Source organism: Zootoca vivipara, chromosome 2 (genome assembly GCF_963506605.1).
Source record: "Zootoca vivipara chromosome 2, rZooViv1.1, whole genome shotgun sequence".
Taxonomy (NCBI): domain Eukaryota; kingdom Metazoa; phylum Chordata; class Lepidosauria; order Squamata; family Lacertidae; genus Zootoca; species Zootoca vivipara.
The window spans coordinates 5,703,202-5,724,565 of NC_083277.1; the positions used below are offsets into that span (position 1 = coordinate 5,703,202).

Below are 21,364 nucleotides of genomic sequence, written 5' to 3' on the forward strand. Positions count from 1 at the left end.
AAAAAGCAGCTGGGGACCACATGCCAGTGGTGGCTATGAACAAAGATGAAATTGATGTGAGTTTTGCATTCCAGCCACAAACAAGTCAGAGGATTGTACTCCCACTTGCTTCCATCTTGGCATACGAAGGGCACCAAAACAAATTAGTGACCCATTCCAGCCAGGCAAAAGCATTTGAGGGGTAAGCGTGGGGGAATGTTGTGGATAGGACTCACAGCTGTCCATGGAGGCGCAGTTCAGTTCTGCATCCAGGGCAGCTGTTTATCAGCTCCATCTGGTACGCAGGCTGAGACCCTACCTGCCCGCAGACTTGTCTCGCCAGAGTGGTGCATGCTTTAGTTATCTCCCGCTTGAACTACTGCAATGCACTCTACATGGGGCTATCTTAACTTCCCCTTTTCTCTCGCCTTATGAGGAACGGCTTAGGGAGCTGGGTATGTTTAGCCTGGAGAAGAGAAGGTTAAGGGGTGATATGATAGCCATGTTCAAATATATAAAAGAATGTCATATAGAGGAGGGAGAAAGGTTGTTTTCTGCTGCTCCAGAGAAGCGGACACAGAGCAATGGATTCAAACTACAAGAAAGAAGATTCCACCTAAACATTAGGAAGAACTTCCTGACAGTAAGAGCTGTTCGGCAGTGGAATTTGCTACCAAGGAGTGTAGTGGAGTCTCCTTCTTTGGAGGTCTTTAAGCAGAGGCTTGACAGGCATATGTCAGGAATGCTTTGATGATGTTTCCTGCTTGGCAGGGGGTTGGACTGGATGGCCCTTGTGGTCTCTTCCAACTCTATGATTCTATTATTCTTTCCCCTCCAGAACCAGCCCAACCACCCAGCCCAGACAGGCGGGGAAAGCACTGGATGCGCCCGGGGCACTTGCTTGGCCGGAAATTGCTGGCAAGGTGCAGACATAGCTGTCAAGTTCTCCCTTTTTTTAAAAGGGAAATTCCCTTATGTTGATTAGACTTCCTCGTGAGAAAAGGGAAAACTTGACAGCTATGGGTGCAGAGGTGCCTTCAGAGACTGGGTCAGCTTTGCTGGGGGGGGGGGCAAAAAAATCCACACCAGGTACCACCTGACCTTGCTACACCTCTGGCACCAGAAGGACCTTGGTGCTGGACCTGTGGTCCTACTGTTGCTCCAACGCTTGGTAATGTAACGGAGTACTTTGCTAATATGGAAGGAAACTACTACCGGTAATTGCTTGTCCTCATTGGGCTGTATGCATCCAGGACAGTCAACCCCTTGGGCTTGGAGCTTTGAGGGCCTGAGGCTTTGGATCATAAACACAATATTAATAAATAATAATAAACAACTTGAATCAGATCCTGCTTTTGGAGCGTGTATACACAAACACATATATAATTGTGTGTGTGTGTGTGTGTGTGTATTGTATAATATTCTTGCTTATTCCCAGGTGGGGTGCCTACTTCCCCATTTTAATTTTCCAGTCTATCCTCCACATCTTTGTTCTTCCGCATCCGTTCCATAGGATCTGACATTCATCTCTCAGTTCTTTCCGGAAGCTGCAAAACACAGAAACATTCCTTATAGTTTTAGTTACAGGTAGGTAGCCGTGTTGGTCTGAGTCGAAACAAAATAAAAAAAATCCTTCAGTAGCACTTAGTTGGTCTTTAAGGTGCTACTGAAGGAATTTTTTTATTTTATTCCTTATAGTTGCTATGCTGCAGGTTGTTTTCCTGAGTAGAGTTAAATTTACAAATACATAGTTTATTTCTTTTGGCACATAAAACATTCCTTGCAATTAGCATTCCGTATTTTGCACTTATGCACCTGTGTAATAATTTTAAGGGGTTTTCCCTAAGGAAACTGGAGGTTTTAAGGGCCTAAGCAGATTTTATTTGAATTTTATCTTTCCTACGGTGTTCATTGTAGATTTTGTTGTAAACAAAATATGCCCTTATTCCCTTATGGGGTACACAAGAACCCTTACAGAGTCCTTTGTAGGTTCTCCATCGGTAGGAGAAAATAACAGAAGCCAACCAGAAAATATTGAGAAGCAAAGCAGCTAGTAAGCCTGATCTTTATTGAACTGTTGCAACAGGGGGCTCCTCTCACAGGCAGGAAATAGGAGGAGGACCCAGAACAAAGGTGTGCCTAGCAGTTTCGCAACAATGGTAATGAGAATGTACATGGGTTCTGACGAAGCTGGCTCTGCCTCAAATATGTGTCCTTTGGTGGGGGGGGTCCTAGATGTCACTTGCTGGAAATCAGCCTTCTTAAAGTCCAGAGTGCGTCTCTGTCTCCACTCAGCATGAAACCAAGGAGGACAGGATCACTTTCTACCAGGAAATGGTCACAAAGATCCCAGCACTTGGGTTGTTGTTGTTGTCTGGGGGGGGGGGGGGTTGAGTTATCGAGTAGTTTTTGTTTTGATGGTGTATCTTCTGTTTTTATATTGTGATTTTATTTTGTGAACTGCCCTGAGACCTGCAGGTTTAGGGCGGTATAAAAATTTAACAACAACAACAGCACTTTAGTTTCTCTCTGTAGATTTGGACCAGGTCATAGAATCATAGAATAGAATCATAGAATCATAGAGTTGGAAGAGACCACAAGGGTCATCCAGTCCAACCCCCTGCCAAGCAGGAGATGACCCCCTTGTTACTTCTTTTTATGATTATTAGCTATTTTTAATAGTTCTTTCTATGTACAGTATATATCTTTATTAGAGTAGAATTACTTTTTAAGGATTATGTTAGTTTTCCTGCTTCATCTGAAAGCCACCTTGACTTTGGAAGGACTTTGGGAAAAAGGAGGCATATGCTATGGCTCTCAATGGTCACTGGATCCTGCATGGGGCACCTGCTGGAGGAGAGGATCCTGTACTGTACTTACTCGGGGCCTGATCCTGCAGGGCTTTCTACACAGAATCGGGACTCCTCTCCTCGCTGTTCGCTCGGAGCAGCCAAGAGGTTCCTGCCGCTTGGCTCCGCAAGGGTTAAGCCTAGTCACAGAGCCGAGATTTCTAGAGCGGAATGGGGGGGGTCCTGCGCGGGAGGAGGAGGAGGAGCTTCCGCTTCTTAGCACGGGTCTGTTCTTCCTTCCTGTGGGAAGCAGCTGCCTGTCACGGACCTCTGTCTTCCTCTTCTTCCTCCCGGAGGATCTTCTCCCGTTCTTTCTTCGCAGGGAAGGCAGCCTCTCCTGCCGCCTCCGGGTCAGATGCAGGGAGGGAAGGAGGACGAGCAATGTATGTATGAAGTTTGGGGCTGGTCTTGGGCTTGTTGTTGTTTAGTCGTTTAGTCGTGTCCGACTCTTCGTGACCCCATGGACCACAGCACGCCAGGCTACAGGTCTTGGGCTACAGGTCTTGGGCTACAGGGTGGGCAATTGCAAAAGTCTTTGTAGGAGCTTTGGGGTTCTCCTCCCTCCTGCGTGTGGCGAAGGGGGATCCTATTGCACCACTTTATTTCCTTTAATAAAGATCAGGCTTTCCGGCCGCTTTACTGTGGCACGTAAGCCAGGGGACCTGTTTCACTGTTCATAAAATGCTAGTATCAGAAATCAATCAAAAATCAGTAGTCCCTTATGCCTCTCACTGTTTTTCCAAAAGCAGCTTCTTAAAATCAAAGAATTTGCTGTGCTTGCAACTAGATGCCTGTTGGAAGGGAGTTTTGGTAATTCAGTCACCAAACCAGTTCCAGTTGACTAATGTACTGGCCAGATGCCCAGAATTCTGATAAGGGAAACTGACAGTCAACAGACATTTGTAGGAAATGTCCCTTCTTATATTTACACGTGAACTGTTATATTGGTGTGCTTAATAAGAATGCTGGAAAAGCGGTGCTTGGTTGAAGGTTTTTGGTTCATGAATCTCACGAGTTATACTGCTAATGTTACTGCTAATGTTAATAATTAATTGCACTGTATCTGTTAGTTACAGGGTAGAGTGGGAAGCACCCAGGTTTTGGGGCAGCCCAGTGCTGGTCACGGGTTTGCACACAGGATAACAACTTAGACTTGGCTGCACACCCAGAAAGGATGTATGAGAGAATAGGGGAATTTTGGAACATCTCAACTGGTCACAATGACCTAAGACGTCCCATATATGGCTTTGCTGATTTTTGCAGAAAAATAGAGAAGTTTACTAACCTGGGCAAGGGAGGGCCTCTACCTCGTGGATTGGTTAATTTTCTACTGCAGTATATGAATATGTAATACCTGATGTAATGCTTTACGCCTATTTTGAAAAGGGTATAAAACCCAAAGCCACCAAGTATTCGGGGCTCAGCTCCTTTGGGAAATCTGCTGTGCCTTATTGCTTTAGCAATAAATTACTTTGATTTCTCCAACTCTGAGTCTGCAAGTCTTTGAGAAGTTTGATGCCAAGGTTCCCAGGTATCCAGGTGTCTCGCTACATTACTTTCAGTATACTCTGCTTGGCCTCTGCTTCCTCCGACCGATAGAGATTTCCTGAGGGACTCTAGACGGGCTCTAGATAACCCAGAAGGGTATTAGAAGTATTATACTTATGACAACACATTGCCTTGGAGTGTCTACAAAGAAGGGAATGGTTTTCTTCTTCCAGGGAATCAGTGAGCTTTGATGACGTGTCTGTGCATTTCACCAACGAGGAATGGGCCTTGCTGGATCCGGGAGAGAGAGCTCTGTACGATGAAGTCATGGAGGAGATTCGTGAGATGATGGCATCTGTGGGTAGGGATCCTTTTTGCCTTAATCAATATAGCTAGTGAAGGTGTGATTGTTGGTGAGATCACAAGAAGTGAGATCACGAGAAGGCGAATTGGTAATTTCTCCTGGACTAAAGAACATTTGAAGAATCCTGTTGGATCAAAGCAAAGGCCCATGGAGTCCATGATTCTGTTCTCACGTTTGCCAACCAGATGCCCAGAGGGAGCCATCAAAGAATTGACCCATTGGCTATGAGTTACTTGCCTGGCTCTGACCTACTTAACATGTGCTGTTGCTATGGCTACGACTTCCTTAGCCATGTGGTTAGGCTCGGTGGTTTGCTACTCCGCCGTTAGCTAGGTCTTGTGGTCAGCTACTTCCTTAGCTGTTAGCTCTAGCAGGAAATAACAACAGGTGCAGAGATGTGCTGAAGGTTGTGTTCGTGACTTGCTTCAAGAAGTTGTAAGACTGGAATGGTTCTGTCCAGTTCTGGTCAAGCGCCTCGTATTCAGGGTGAACTTGCCTTTTTGATAGGGTTGCACTTACAACAGCATGCCATAGAAACAAAAGGCTGAAGAGGTCTGCTGTGTACTCGTTGTGCTTTATTGCATTGGGGGAGAGTCCTAGTCTGCTTAAGTGCATAGCTTGCTAAGCAGTGTACAACACAGAATAGATGGAGTGGCAGGGATCTGACCCTCCTCTCTGTCCCCACCGACTTACAGAGAGAATAGGAGGAGCCAACTGATTTGGGAACTGAGCCTACACAGGAGGGTTGTCCGCGAGAGGGGGGAGGTCTTGGGGAAATGTCACCCAACAGCCACCTTAGGGTTTTGGCTCCCAAACATGTTCTAAGACCCTTGTCCAGGAAATATGCACCTGTTATCCTGCAGCACAATTACTTCTGGATTCTGCATGTGGGAGGGAGATGAAAGAGTCATGAGATATAAGGGATTTCCGGCCCAGCCAGCCTCTGTTAATCTTATTCTGCCCCCTGAGTAGGAATGCTCCCAAGGGCCTCCTTTTCCCCATAAGATGGGTGTGGGGACGCCTTGCTCTCTCCCAGAAGTTGCTGGATCACACCATCCTCTCTGTCAAATGTCCATGTTTGATGGAGCTGATGGGAGTTATTTCAGTAGCCTTTGGAGAGCCAAAGGTTCCCAATTCCTGCCTTAAGGACTTTCAACTGAAAAATGAAAAACACCCCAAACTCTTTATCCTGTTTCTCTATATTAGTGTTTCCCAACCGGGGCCCCAGGATATTCCAGGGTGGTCCCAGGTGAAAATTATGTAAATCGGGGCGGGGCACAGCACAATGCTGGGGGGAGGCACAGATGGAAGTGACAATAAAAGCAGGGAAATTATTTTTCCCCCCTTTAAAAAATCCCTATTGAGTATTTACTTGGCCAGTCATTAGTAGGTAAGGGGGCAGCCCACAAGGGAGCATCTAGTAAATAGCTAAGTGTCTACTCAGAAGAAAGCAGCACTGAGTTCAGTGCACCTTACTCCCAGGTAAGGGTTTGTGGGGCTATAGTTTTGTCTAGGCAGCCAGGATCTTTTCACACCAGGTCAGTGAGGACCACTTGTTTTTTTAAATTCTCCCATATATACAGAACTCCCTGTGTGCCTTTTGCAGACCCTCCCAAGTGTCTCTATTTTCCAGTTCCGGTCCTGGATTTACAGAAGTCATTCCAGTTTCTGATTTGATCCCAAATGTGCCACTTTTCTTTAGGACGTCCCTATTTTCACCAGAGAAATGTTGAAGGGTATGGAATTATCCCCCTGCTGAACCATCTGAATGCAACCCTGTAAAGGGAAGTTTTTAAAAAATCTTCCAGAGTAGCTGGGGCAACCAATCAGATGGGTGGGGTATTACCCATAATAGTAAAATTATTATTATGGAATAGGACATCCCTATTTTCATCAGATAATTGTTGGAAGGTGTGCTTTTGGGCTGTTATCTGTAGGTTTCCCCCTTTGTGTCAAACAACTGGGGTCAAATAAGTGCTGTTGACTTTTTATAATACATGGAAGATGGATCTCCCGGGAGGTTCTAGACCAGGCACCCCCAAACTGCGGCCCTCCAGATGTTTTGGCCTACAACTCCCATGATCCCTAGCTAACAGGACCAGTGGTCGGGGAAGATGGGAATTGTAGTCCAAAACATCTGGAGGGCCGAAGTTTGAGGATGCCTGGTCTAGAACCCCCTTCCTTTGGGTTTCTAGCAGAGGTTGGATGGCCATCTGTCATGGATGCTTTAGCTAAGTTTCCTACGTTGTGGGGGTTGGACTAGATGACTCTTGGGTTCCCTTCCAGCCCTATAATTCTATGTTTTTCTGCTTCAACAATATTTCATTATGCTCCTGTCACAGATGGGTGTTGGCTACTCCCGAGTAAGCACTCCACACATCCTCTGGATTTTCAGAGTTTTATTGTGCATGCTATATACAGTGGTGAGATGTCTCAAATCATGTCTGCTCCGCATGGGGCAGAAGCCCACAATGGCGTCTCGTGGGCTCTGACCCTACTTTTAAGACTGGGCATCCAAACGCCCCTCCTCGGGTCCTCCGTGGTCCCAAACCAGGCTCCTGAGGTGCCGTTCTACCTCCTCCCTCCTTTCCAGCCCCTGCTGAAGCTAGCTCCTCCCCTGCTTCCCTGCTACCAACCTGGAGCTGAGCCTCCAGGACTCTGCAGAGCCCTGGACCCGTCTTGACCCGTCTTAACCCTTCCTGTTCCTGGTTTTCCCTCCCAGACTTGCTGCTGCTCTCCCATCTGATGGAAGCAAGCAGAGTGGGCTGCTCTCTGCAAGCCCTCTCTCTTACAGCTCCTATCATTTTATGTAGTTGCATTTTGTATAAATTATAAAAAATTATAAATAAAGCATGTTCTATTCTATTTACAAAGAAAACATTTACATAGCTATCTTTCTACCAGTAGGATGGGGTTGGGGGGCCACAGGAAGGAAACAAGGTCGGAAGGGGGCCACGGCCGGAAAACTGTTGGGAAAGTCTGCTCTGTATCATGTTTCTGAATTTAAGAGACGTAAAGTCAAGCTGTCACTTAGGATTTTCTGTGGATGATGCAAAATAAAAAATAGAGATGCAAGCAGCTTCAAGTCAGCATTAAAGTCCGCATTAATGTCCTGTGTGGATGAGGCCTTATAGAGACACAGCATCTTACCAGTTTTCCTTTTAAATCCATTAGGAGATGTTGGGGAGTTCCTCACTGAAGGAGAACCATCAGAAGTGCCACGTGGAAGAGTGGAGCAGCAGAAGGAGCAACGGGAACTGCGGGTTCAAGTTGGAACCTACAGGAAAGAGGGGACCCAGATGCAGCAGGTGGGGAGGGAATCCACCGCTTCTCAGGTTAAGGGAAATCAAAGTTGGAGAGAGATGTACGAATGCTTGAAGTGTGGGAAGTGTTTCCGTCAGAGCGGCACCCTCACTAGACATAAAAGAATCCATACAGGGGACAAGCCGTATGAATGCTTGAAGTGTGGAAAGTGTTTCCGTCAGAACAGCAGCCTCAGTAGACATAAAAGAACTTATACAGGGGACAAGCTGTGTAGAAAGAGCTTCCATGAGAGGAGCATCCTCACTGGACATAAAAGAACTCATGCAGGTGAAAAACCTTACAAATGTTTGGACTGTGGGGAGGGCTTCAGGCACAAAGGCACCCTCACGAAGCATCAAAGAATTCATACGGGGGACAAACCTTATGAGTGTTTGGAGTGTGGAAAGAGCTTCAGTCGCAAAGACTCCCTTACCTTGCACCAAAGAAGTCACACAGGAGAAAAGCCTTATAAATGCTGGGAATGTGACAAGAGCTTCCGTGAGAGTGGCTCCCTTACTCGGCATCAAAGAACTCATTCAGGGGAAAAGCCTTACACATGTTTTGAATGTGGAAAGAGCTTCATTCAGAGTTGTCACCTTATTGATCATCAAAGAACTCATATGGAGGAGAATCCTCATAAATGCTTTGAGTGCGACAAGAGTTTTCGTCACAGTAGCTCCCTAACTAAGCATCAAAGAACTCACAGGGAAACATCTTAGAAGGGACAAAATAAATTTTTCCCCTTCCAGTAGCACCTTAGAGACCAACTAAGTTTGTCATTGGTTTGAGCTTTCGTGTGCATGCACACTTCTTCAGATACACTGTCATTGGCATGAGCACATGAAAGCTCATACCAATGACAAACTTGGTTGGTCTCTAAGGTGCTACTGGAAGGAATTTGTTTTATTTTGTTTCGACTATGTCAGACCAACACAGCTACCTACCTGTAACTAGATCTTAGAAGGGTTTTTTTTGCTTTCAGCTTGCTTTTTAAATGTAGAAACAGTTTGTGGCATTTCTTCTGTAACCCAGTGTTAGGGACGGGCAGGAGTTTGAGTGGTGGGTAGGATGGATAGTGGAATATTTATAGGGAGGTTCAGTGCCCCCTACGAGGCAAGGGGTGGTCATAGAGGAGAGCCAAGCTGAAGGCAGGAGAGGCGTTGCTGGAAGTCTCCAAGATGGAAAAGAGGGTCCCAGAAAAGAGTCCTGCCATTGGACTCTTCCCCAATCCCCTCACCCGCTGTCTCCACTGACAACGAGGGGCATATAGCAACAGCAACAAGGACCGCCTCTTTCCATATGAACCTACCTGCACCCTGAGGTCATCTTCTGAGACCCTTCTTCATGTGCCTCCTCCATGAGAGGCCTGGAGTGTGGCAACACGAGAACGGGGCCTTTTCAGCTGTGCCTCCCTGTTTGTGGAATACTTTCCTCAGGGCATCTAATGCCCTTTAAAAATGTGTTTTTATTTTTTGGGGGAGGGAGTTGTTTTTGTTTTGATTATATATTTTGTGTTTTTATATTGTGATTTTATCCTGTGAACTTCCCTGAAACCTGCGTGTATAGGGCAGTACAAAAAAGGAAAAGGGACCCCTGATCATTAGGTCCAGTCACGGACGACTCTGGGGTTGCGGCGCTCATCTCGCTTTACTGGCCGAGGGAGCCGGCATACAGCTTCCGGGTCATGTGGCCAGCATGACAAAGCCGCTTCTGGCAAACCAGAGCAGTGCAGGGAAACGCCGTTCACCTTCCCGCCATTACCTTCCCCTATTTATCTACTTGCATGCACTTCGTGGTTTCAAACTGCTAGGTTGGCAGGAGCAGGGACAGAGCAACGGGAGCTCATCCCATCGCGGGGATTTGAACCGCCGACCTTCTGACCGGCAAGCCCTAGGCTCTGTGGTTTAACCCACAGCACCACCCGTGTCCCATAGGGCAGTATATAAATTTAATAACCAGCGATTTTTCCTGCATGACACCTCCAGCTATTATTATTTATTATTACACTCACCATTTTATTAAATTTGTATAGGGCAGTATACAAATTTAATAAAATGGTGAGTGTCATAATAAATAATAAAAGCTGGAGGTGTCATGCAGGAGAAACCACCGGTTGCTTGTGCACACCAGATCAGGCCTGTTGGTGTCATTTGAAAAATGAGAGCAGTTGCTCCCTCCCAGGAATTGCTGGATCACAACAAGTTTGCTGGAGCTGATAGGACTTATTTCAGCAGCATTTGGAGAGACAAAGGTTCCCAATTCCAGCCTTAAGAACTTTCAATGCTAAAAAACCCCAAAAAGACCCAAAACTCTTTCTCCTGTTTCTCTACATCAGTGTTTCTCAACCCGGGGTGGGGGGTGGGGAAGAGGATATTCCAAGGGGGGCGTAGGTGAAAGTTACATAAGGGGGGGCACAGCATGAGGCTAGGGGGCAACAGAGTAAAGTGAGAATAAAAGGGGGGAATCGTTTTTTTAAAATCTAAAAATCCTGATTAACTCTCTCCTTAGCCAATCACAAGCAGGTAAGAGGCAGCCCACCAGAGGGCGGCCTAGCACTGCTGAATCTTTTTTCCTTTCTGCATTTTCTTGGAGCAGTCCCAGTTTGTTTCTACCTGGAGAGGGCAATCCCTGAGGCTCCGGTTTTGATTACTACTTGTAACTGCCCCTTAAGGGACGCAGCTGGCGCTGTGGGTTAAACCACTGAGCCTAGGGCTTGCTGATCAGAAGGTCGGCGGTTTGAATCCCTATGACGGGGTGAGCTCCCGTTGTTCGGTCCCACCTCCTGCCAACCTAGCAGTTCGAAAGCACGTCAAAGTGCAAGTAGATAAATAGGTACCGCTACAGCGGGAAGGTAAACGGTATTTCCGTGCACTGCTCTGATTCGCCAGAAGCGGCTTGGTCATGCTGGCCACATGACCCGGAAGCTGTACGCCAGCTCCCTCGGCCAATAACGCGAGATGAGCGCCGCAACCCCAGAGTCGGTCACGACTGGACCTAATGGTCCCTAACTGCCCCAGTGCATCAGCCTGGCTCTGCAAGACACAGGGAAGAGGGAGAATCCACCCCAGCGCCTAGCTGAATGGATTCGTCTGGTGCTACTGACTTGCATCTAGTAAATAGCTAAGTGTCTACTCAGAAGCGTTTAAATTTCTGGTTGTTTTCTTTTGTTTTTGTTCTCTTGGGTGTGGGATCAACGTTTAGTTAGCGCTGGGGACCTGTTTAATTTCAGAATAATTGTAAATAGTTGTTCTTAATTAGTTTCTCCTGGGTTTTTTTTAATTCATTGCTTAGTTTGTGTTCTGTTTTGAAGGGGAGAGAGTCAGGGCTGACAAAATGGCTGGGGCAGGTTACACAGGCGGGGGGGATACACAGGCACACCTGATATCAGTGATCACGGGTAGGAGGAGTAGATACACTAAGACCAGACCACGTCATTACCGAGGAGGCAGTTTTAGTCATTGTTTGAATACTATCCCCGCCTCCGGGTCTGGTCTTGACTGTGAGGATACTGGAATCGGCAAGTGAGACCAACATGACCTAAAGGTGTTGCTGTGCAATGCCAGGCAAATGATTCACAACATCGTTGTCATCCACGACTTGATCATGGCTGCTTGTCTACCAGGGTTCTCTTACGCACAGCAGCCCAGGTTATATGGGCAGGGAGGAGGGTGCAGTGATTTTTAGGAAGTCATTATCTTGGAATACCCAGTTTTCTGAGTGCATGTTCTGGAAGTTGGGCAATAGGGGCAGTACAGGATTCCTTTTGGGGTACCGACCTCCCTGCTGCACCAAGGATTCCCTGCCCAAGCTGCTTCGGGTCATGGCGGTTGTGCTCCTGGAGACACCTAGTTTGGTTGTCCTAGGGGCTTTTAACATCCATGCCGACAAGACCTTACAAGGGGCCGCTTAGGACTTCGTGGAAAACATGGCCTCCATGGGGCTGTCCCTGAATAAGTTTGACCCAACTCATAGCCGCGGACATGTCTTAGACCTGGTGTTCACCTCTACGGATGTTGGTGATCTGACACTAAGTAAAAGAGAAATTAAAGAAGTGCCATGGTCAGATCACTTCTTGGTGCAACTGGACTTCTCTGCGACCCTTTCCCTCTGCAGGGAGGTTGGACCAATTTAGATGGTCCGCCCCCGCCACTTAATGGATCGAGTTGGCTTCCAGAGAGTGGTAGGGGATGTTTTATCCCATGTTGATGGCCTTTCAGCTGATTCCCTGGTGGCCCGCTGGAATGTGGAGTTAACCAGAGTTATTGACTGTCTGGCTCTGAAGCGCCCTCTCTGATTGCATGGAGCCTGGACAGCCCCGTGGTTTTCCCTGGGGCTGAGGGCGATGAAACAATCGCTGAGACGGCTAGAGCGCTGGTGGTGGAAAACACATTCTGAATTGGACTGGACACAGGTTTGAGCTCAATATCGAGCCTACCAAGTGGCAATAGCGATGGCGAAGAAGACCTTCCTCACTGCCTCTATTGCATCTGCAGTAAACAGCAGCAGGAGACCCTTTCAGGTGGTTCGCAATCTAATGGAGCCACCTTCGCCATCAGGCCCGGTAAGGAACTCAAGCCCCAAGATATGTAGTGATTTTGCAAAGTTTTTTTTACAAATGAAGTGGCTCAGATTTGGAAAGAGGTAGACTCCGCCATGGGAACAGGGCCGGGGCAGGAGAGTGCTAGAGTCCTGTCTAGTCAAGTTGCATGGGATCAATTGCAATCTGTTACCTCTGAGGATGTGGACAAATTGCTTAGACCAGTGAAACCAACCGTCTCCTTGATCCTTGCCCATCCTGTCTCATAAATGCGTGCCGGGAAGGGCTGGGTGATGGGCTCTGCGGTGTGGTGAATGCTTTCCTCTGTGAGAGAGCCTTGCAAGACGCTGAAAGAGGTGGTTATTAAACCGCTTCTGAAAAGAAATATTTGGACCCGGCCAATATGACCAACTATCGCCCGGTCTCAAATCTCCCATTCTTGGGCAAGTTGATTAAGTACCCATCTGGCTGGACAACTCCAAGCGCACCTGGTGGATGCGGACCATTTGGATCACTTCCAATCAGGATTCAGGCCTCATCATGGGATTGAATCTGCCTTGGTCACACTGGTCGATGATCTCCGGTGGGCTAGGGACAAAGGTGAAAGCTGTTTTCTAGTTCTGTTGAATCTCTCAGCGGCTTTTGATACAATCGATCATAACAGCCTTCTGGACCGTCTAGAGCAGGGGTGGCCAACTCCCAAGACTTCAATCTACTCACAGAGTTAAAAACTGGCAGTGATCTACCCACTTTCAGGAGGTTCAGTTCAGGTCAAAACTGTTGAGCTTTTTTTAGGAGGGAAAGCCCTGTTGTTGTTTTTCGGGAGGAGGAAGATCAGGTTTTTTGGGGTTCAGGTCATATGTAGTTGTTGAGCTTTTTTCCAGGGAGGAGGGAATTCCCATTTGGGAGGGGGTCAGGGCTTTTTTAGGGGAGCCAAAGTTGTTGAGCTGGGGAGCCAGCAATCTGCCAGTGATCTACCACAGATGTCCAGTGATCTACCAGTAGATCATGATCTACCTGTTGGACGTGCCTGGTCTAGAGGAGCTGGGGGCACTGTCATACAGTGGTTCCACTCCTTCCTCCTGGGCCGTGTCCAGCAAGTGGTGTTGGGGGATGAGTGTTCAGACCCCTGGGCTCTCACTTGTGGGGTGCCTCAGGGTTCCGTCTTCTCCCCCATGCTTTTTAACATCTTCATGAAGCCACTGGGAGAGATCATCAGGGGGTTTGGGCTGGGTGTTCATCAGTACGGTGGTACCTCGAGTTACAAACGCTTCAGGTTAGAAACTCCGCTAACCTGGAAGTAGTTACCTTGAATTGAGAACTTTGCCCCAGGATGAGAATGGAAATCATGTGCCGGCGGCAGCAAGAGGCCCCATTAGTGAAAGCGTGCCTCAGGTTAAGAACAGTTTCAGGTTAAGAACGGACCTCTGGAATGAATTAAGTTCGTAACTAGAGGTACCACTGTATGCGGACGATACCCAGCTCTACCTCTCTTTTAAATCAGAACCAAGGAATGGAGAGTGGAAACAAGGAAACTCTGTGGCAAGAAATATCCCTTCAAGCTCCCTTTGTTTCTGACTCCCTCCCTCCCTGGAACCTGAAGCTTGTTTAAACTTCTGAATTCTGCAAAATAATTTCAAAGATCTGTGATCCTAGAAATGTCCTGAATTGGGGCTCCCCACCTCCAGCACCCTTTAAGGCTGGGTCAGCTGAGTTCCAAGGGGTTGGGGGGGGGAGGAGAAATAGATGGATTGGGGGAACCCCTCCCCCAAGTGAGCAGAAAAGACACAGGGGAAATAAAAGGCAAGAAGGTATTGACTGGAAGAAGGGAGGGGAAGAGGAGCAATGTGTCAGAAGAGGGAGAATATGCACAGCAGTCCTTTGCAGATTTACTTATAAGTAAGCTCCACTGAGTTCAATGGGATCTACTTTCAGGTCACTACTGTGCGTATCATGCCAGCCTTAAGAAAGGATAGAGGAAGCAGACTGATTTGTTTGGAATCCCAAAACATTACTGTTGGTGACTGTTGCAGAGGGGATGCCCCCTTTGAGCTTCTCCAGGGGCAGGAGAATATCTAGGGTAGGAGAATCCCTGCAGGGCCTCTGAGGCTCCCTTTGCTTCTTCCTCCCTCCCAGAGCCTGCAGTGTCTGAACTCCGCAGGAAGGATGAAAGAGGCTGATCCTACAAACCTAGTGAGGATGGAAGGAGGAAGATGGACAGTTGACCTGGTCAGGTTGTCCCCCACAACCTTTGGATGTTCCCTCCCAGGACCCTCAGAGAGATCTGGTGAGTTCCAGGGAATGGAGATGGGGATCTGGGGAGATGTTGGGGGTAAGGAAGCTCCCCTCGCACGAAAACGAGGAAGGTTGCAGGGCAAGAATTCTGGGCTGTGAGAGATAAACGGTAGAAAAGGAAAGGAATGTTTTTCAATGGTGGCATGGGCGCAGGATTTTTGTTAGGGGGGGCAGAACTGGTGTGATTGGTCAGTTAAATATTTCTAATGTTTTACTTGATCTGGGGGTGTGGCCCGTCACCCTCCTTGGCTACGCCCATGAATGCTGGCTGGTGTGAAGAAAATTATTTTTCAGTAAGTTCCATTGTTTAACGCCGTGATGGGTCCTGAATCAAGTCAGCAGTGAGAGACTTGTGGGTCGTGGCAGCAGTCCCTCTCTAGCCCACGAAACAAAATTCCTCAAACCGTGTCCTGCTGCCCTACATATGTGGCCTCAGGGGTGTGACGGGTGAGGCTGTTCCTTGGCACCTGAGACAAGATGAGGACCACTTGCTTTTTAAAATACTCCCATATATACACAACTCCTGGTGTGCCTTTTGCAGACCCTCCCAAGTGTCCTTATTTTCCGGGGACAGTCCCAAATCTACAAAAGTCGTCCCAGTTTTCTGATTTGATCCCGGAATGTCCTGCTTTTTCTTAAAGGTAAAGGTACCCCTGACCGTTAGGATCCAGTCGCGTAAGACTCTGGGGCTGCGTGCTCATCTCGCTCTATAGGCCGAGGGAGCCGGCGTTTGTCCACAGACAGCTTCCGGGTCATGTGGCCAGCAAGAGTAAGCCAGGGAAATGCTGCTTACCTTCCTGCCAGAGTGGTACCTATTTATCTACTTGCACTAATGTGCTTTCGAACTGCTAGATGGGCAGGAGCAGGGACCAAGCAACGGGAGCTCACCCTGTCACGGGGATTCGAACCGTCGACCTTCCGATCGGCAAGCCCTAGGCTCTGTGCTTTAGACCACAGTGCCACCCGCTACCCTTCCGTTTTTCCTTAGGATGTCCCTATTTTCGCCAGAGAAATGTTGGAGAGTATGGAGTTTTCCGACTCCTGAGCCATCTGAAGGCAGCCATGTTTAGGAAGGTTTTTTATGTTTAATGTTTTATTCTGTTTTTATATATGTTGTGAGCTGCCCAGAGTGGCTGGGGCAACCAAGTCAGATGGCCAGTAAAATTGTTGTTCAGTCGTTTAGTCGTGTCCGACTCTTCGTGACCCCATGGACCAGAGCATAGGAATAGAATGTCCCTATTTTCATTGGAGAAATGCTAGAAGGTATGCTTTTGGACTGTTGTCTGTAGGTTTCCCCCTGTGAACAAATGTAGGTCAATAAGTGTTGTTGACTTATAAGTGTTCTAAACTCTACTTAAGCAGAGGTTGGATGGCCATCTATCATGGATGCTTTAGCTGAGTTTCCTACATTGTGGGGGTTGGACTAGATGACCCTTTGGCTCCCTTCTAGGTCTATGATTCTTATGTTTATCTGCTTCAACAATAACCATAAGACTGAAAAACCAGTAGGAGAACACTTCAATCTCCCAGGACATTCTATACAACAGTGTTTCTCAACCAGTGTGCCTCCAGATGTTTTGGGACTACAACTCCCATCATTCCTGACCACTGGTCTTGCTAGCTAGGGATGATGGGAGTTGTAGTCCCAAAACATCTGGAGGCACACTGGTTGAGAAACACTGCTATACAAGATCTCAAAGCAGCTGTTTTATTACAGAGAAATTTCAGGAACAGACTGGAAAGAGAAGTTGCTGAATTGGAAATCATTACCAAGCTTAAAACCATGGAAGCACCTGGGATGAATAGAGACATCGGATTCTTATCTCATTATGCATGATCAAGCTTTCTTTAGCACCTCAGCCCAGGACTAATTGCAGCCATCAGCAGCCATTAACAGCCATCTACAGGTTTACCACTCCCATCAGCCCATCACCCATTCCCACCCACCCCCCCCCCACCCTCTGTATATATATAGGGTCTGACACTTCTGTTTCTAGTGTATCTGAAGAAGTGTGCATGCACACGAAAGCTCATACCAAAATATAAACTTAGTTGGTCTTTAAGGTGCTACTGAAGGAATTTTTTTTATTTTGCTTCGACTCAGACCAACACGGCTACCTACCTGCTTCAACAATATTTCATTATGCTCCTATCATTTTATGTATCTACTAGCTGGCCCTGCCACACGTTGCTGTGGCTTTGTGTGTGAAATTAGGAAGAAAGGAAGAAGGTAGTTAATGTTCTTAAGTCTGGTATTTCTTTCTGTATGTTGTTGGTGCGTCAGTGATGGCGTAGTCTGTGTTGTTGTGGTTTTGGTTTTCTCTGTATAGGATGGCGTTGTTGGTGTTATTGGTTCGGGTCAAGTGCCTTTCACGTAGTCGTTGTGCGAAGGGGGAGGATCTTTTCGTTGGTACTTGAGCAGGAGTTTCCGTGGTCGTAGTTAAAACGTGGAAAGATTAAAAAAATACGAAGAAATTTTACAAATTATTGTATTATAATTAGGGGGGTGTTAGATATTTAGTATAGTGGTGAAGTTGGGATGGTTAGAAGTTATGGAGGGTGGGTGTTGTTGGAGAGTCAGGGTAACATGGAGGTGGTCAGGGGTCAGGAGGTGGGAGTTGTGGGGGAGTGATTGATGTAATTGGGTGGAGTGTAAAGTTATGAAGGGGGTGTAACATTTATGGGAACATGGAGGCAGTTAGGGGTCCAAGGTTGGAGTTTTGTGCGGGTGGGTGAGTGGGTAATAGTGTAAGTTGGTATGGGAGGAAGTTATAGAGGGTGGGTGGTGTTGGAGAGTCAGGGTAACATGGAGGTGGTCAGGGGTCAGGAGGTGGGAGTTGTGGAGGAGTGATTGGTGTAACTGGGTGGAGTGTAAAGTTATGAAGGGGGTGTAACATTTATGGGAACATGGAGGCGGTTAGGGGTTCCAAGGTTGGAGTTTTGTGGGGGTGGATGGGTGGGTAATCGTGTAAGTTGGTATGGGAGGACGTTATAGAGGGTGGGTGGTGTTGGAAAATAAGGGGAACATGGAGGTGGTCATGGGTCCAGTGTTGGGAGTTCTGTGTGGGGTGTGACTGTATGCAGTCCTGGTCCAACATTTTGCGTCTTACCTGTGTACTCCTTCTTGGAAGGTTCTTGAGGGTGGGTTGGGGGGGATGTTGGGGGGGGGGTTGAGGCGGCATGGCAGGAAGTTCTTGAGGGTGGGTTGAAATCTGCACAGTGTAAAGTATGTTCGATCTTACCTGGACACTGCTCTGTGGAATGGAAGGGATGTAGAGGTCTGAGGTACGCATTGATCTGTGGTGTTGTTCTTGTTTTGAGGTTGTGGAGTCTGTTGGTTGGGCAGTCTCTGGGATGTGGCCTGTCTCCCTGGGCGGGCTGGATCTGGGTTCTGGCATGTCTCCCGGGGCGGGTTGTTCCTTGCCGGCGACGTGATCTGTGGGGCGGGCACGGCCTCGGACGGCGAGGGATGGGGAGTGGCTTTTTATTGAGGCAGCCCTGTTCCCTGGCGGCGGCGCGATCTGTGGGGCAGCCGCGGACTGTGGAGCGGCCTTCTCCGTGGACGCAGAGGGATGGGGAGCACCCTGCTCTCGGGTGCGCGATCTACGGGGCGGGCGCATGTCCCTGGGGAGCTGCTTGCTCTCAGGGCAGCCTGCTCCCTGGTGGAGGCATGGTCTCCGAGGTGAGAGGGATAGTGGGAGTATGTTTGTCCTTTGTTTGTTGGATGGCCACTGGAGGGCGCAATTTTTTTTACATAAATCCATGTTTCTACCTATGCTAGGTGTGTCATCCGGTCAATGTAAGTGGATAGACACACTCCCACATGCGGATCCAATGTTGTGGGCAAATTTGAGGGTGATCGGGTACGCGGTTTTGGAGAAAGGTGTGGAATAACAAACATGGACCTCCTACATTTTTATAGAGAGAGAGATAAATTATAAAAATAAAACATGTTCTATTTACAAACAAAACATTTAAATAGCTACATTTCTACGGGTAGGATGGGATGGGGGGCCACAGGAATGAAACAAGGTCAGAAGGGGGCCACGGCCTGGAAAAGGTTTAAACTCTGTTCTGCATCATGTTTCTGAATTTAAGAGAGGTTAGGGCAAGGTGGCACTTAGATTAGGAAGATTTTCTGTGGATGATGCAAAATGAAAAATAGAGATGCAAGCAGCTTCAAGTCAGCATTAAAAGTCCTGTGTGGATGAGGCCTTATAGAGACACAGCATCTTACCAGTTTTTGTTTTTAATCCATTAGGAAATGTTTGGGGGATCCTGAGTGAAGGCGAAACATCAGAAGTGCAACGTGAAAGAGTGGAGGAGCAACGGAAACTGTGGGTTCAAGTTGGAAGCAACAGAAAAGAGGGGACCCAAATGCAGGAGTTGGGGAAGGGATCCAGTCCTTCTATGGTTAATGAAAATCAAATTCACAGAGAGAAGTATGAATGTACTGAGTGTGGAAAGAGATTCCCTTATCGCTCAACGCTTACTACACATCAAAGAGTGCACATGGGTGAAAAACCATATACATGCTGGGAGTGTGGGGAAAGCTTCAGTCGGAAAAAATACCTTATTCTGCATCGAAGAACTCATACAGGCGAGAAACCTCATAAATGCTGGGAGTGTGGAAAGGGTTTTAATCACAGTGGCTCTCTTACTTTGCATCAAAGAACTCATACAGGCGAGAAACCTTATAAATGCTGGGAGTGTGGAAAGAACTTCCGTGATAGTGGCTCCCTTAATATTCATCACGCAACCCATACAGGGCACAAACCGTATGAATGCTTGAAGTGTGGAAAGTGTTTCCGTCAGAACCGCACCCTCACTACACATAAAAGAATCCATACAGGGGACAAGCCATATGAATGCTTGAAGTGTGGAAAGTGTTTCCGTCAGGACAGCAGCCTCATTAGACATAAAAGAACTTATACAGGGGACAAGCTGTGTGGAAAGAGGAGCATCCTCACTGGTGAAAAACCTTACAAATGTTTGGACTGCGGGGAGGGCTTCAGGCACAAAGGCACCCTCACAAAGCATCAAAGAATTCATACGGGGGACAAACCTTATGAGTGTTTGGAGTGTGGAAAGAGCTTCAGTCGCAAAGACTCCCTTACCTCGCACCAAAGAAGTCACACAGGAGAAAAGCCTTATAAATGCTGGGAATGTGACAAGAGCTTCCGTTGGAGTGGCTCCCTCACAACGCATCAAAGAACTCATTCAGGGGAAAAGCCATATACATGTTTTGAATGTGGAAAGAGCTTCCGTGAGAGTGGTTCCCTTACTCGGCATCAAAGAACTCATTCAGGGGAAAAGCCTTATACATGTTTTGAATGTGGAAAGAGCTTCAGTCAGAGTTGTCACCTTATTGATCATCAAAGAACTCATATGGAGAAGACTCCTCATAAATGCTTTGAGTGCGACAAGAGTTTTTGTCACATTAGCTCCCTAACTAAGCATCAAAGAACTCATAGGGAAACATCTTAGAAGGGACAAAAAAAATAATCCTTCCAGTAGCACCTTAGAGACCAACTAAGTTTGTCATTGGTCTGAGCTTTTGTGTGCATGCACACTTCTTCAGATACACTGTCATTGGCATGAGCACACGAAAGCTCATACCAATGAGAAACTTAATTGGTCTCTAAGGTGCTACTGGAAGGAATTTGTTTTATTTTGTTTCGACTACGTCAGACCAACACGGCTACCTACCTGTAACTAGATCTTAGAAGGGTTTTTTGCTTTCAACTTGCTTTTTAAGTATAGAAGCAGTTTGTGGCCTTTCTTCTGCAAGCAAGTGTGAGGGAATTTGAGTGGGGGTTGGGATGGATAGTGGAAGATTTATAGGGAGGTTCAGTGCCACCTGTGAGGCAAGAGGTGGTTGTAGAGGAGAGCCAAGATGAAGGCAGGAGAGGAGTTGCAGGAATGCTCCAAAGTGGAAGAGAAGGTTCCCGAAAAGAGTCCTGCCATTGGACTCTCCTCAATCCCCTCACCCACTGCCTCCACTTACAACGAGGGGCATAAAGCAACAGCAACAAGGACCGCCTCTTTCCATATGAACCTACCTGGACCCTGAGGTCATCTTCTGAGACCCTTCTTCATGTGCCTCCTCCATGAGAGGCCTGGAGTGTGGCAACACAAGAACGGGGCCTTTTCAGCTGTGGCTCCCTGTTTGTGGAATACTTTCCTCAGGGCATCTAATGCCCTTTAAAAATGTGTTTTTATTTTTTTGGGGAGGGAGTTGTTTTTGTTTTGATTATATATTTTGTGTTTTTATATTGTGATATTATCCTGTGAACTGCCCTGAAACCTGTGTGTATAGCAGCGTTTCTCAACCGCTGTTTCGCGGCACACTAGTGTGCCGCGAGACGCTGGCTGGTGTGCCGCGACGTGCGGCGACGAGAAGGGCGATTTACATTGTCACGTGCCTGGCGGCCGCCAATATTCAACACTGACCCGCCGGAAAGCAATATTTCTCCTCCTCTTTCCCAAAGCTCAGTGCAAACGACTGGAGGGTGGTTTTAGAGTCTAGGGAGGCCCCCTAGGGAGGCG

General features: G+C 47.4%; 1 protein-coding gene across 5 annotated transcripts; it reads left to right on the forward strand.

The window, feature by feature from the left end:
• Positions 1–2,984: 2,984 nt before the first annotated feature.
• LOC118081251 (zinc finger protein 157-like) lies at positions 2,985–20,322 on the forward strand. 5 transcript variants are annotated; one of them, XM_035107640.2, is made up of 5 exons: positions 2,985–3,211; positions 4,550–4,677; positions 7,855–7,988; positions 14,657–14,807; positions 19,077–20,322. In XM_035107640.2, exons 1-5 carry the CDS (start codon positions 3,000–3,002, stop codon positions 20,300–20,302), a joined length of 1,851 nt encoding a protein of 616 aa, XP_034963531.2. In that variant the 5' UTR covers positions 2,985–2,999; the 3' UTR covers positions 20,303–20,322. The 5 variants fall into 5 exon arrangements, with proteins under 5 accessions (XP_034963531.2, XP_060125559.1, XP_034963532.1 ...); XM_060269576.1 differs by lacking the exon at positions 4,550–4,677 and adding an exon at positions 3,329–4,359 and having other exon boundaries at positions 3,178–3,233; XM_035107641.2 differs by lacking the exons at positions 2,985–3,211; positions 4,550–4,677 and adding an exon at positions 3,298–4,359.
• Positions 20,323–21,364: the final 1,042 nt, after the last annotated feature.

What these genes read in the sequence shown, in the direction of transcription:
- LOC118081251 (XM_035107640.2), top strand. Translation starts at nt 3,000, where the DNA reads ATGGGGGGGGTCCTGCGCGGGAGGAGGAGGAGGAGCTTCCGCTTCTTA. An exon ending in AGGGAAGGAGGACGAGCAAT is followed by an intron (nt 3,212 to 4,549) that starts GTATGTATGAAG and finishes TTCTTCTTCCAG; the next exon opens with GGAATCAGTGAGCTTTGATG. An exon ending in AGGGGACCCAGATGCAGCAG is followed by an intron (nt 7,989 to 14,656) that starts GTGGGGAGGGAA and finishes CCTCCCTCCCAG; the next exon opens with AGCCTGCAGTGTCTGAACTC.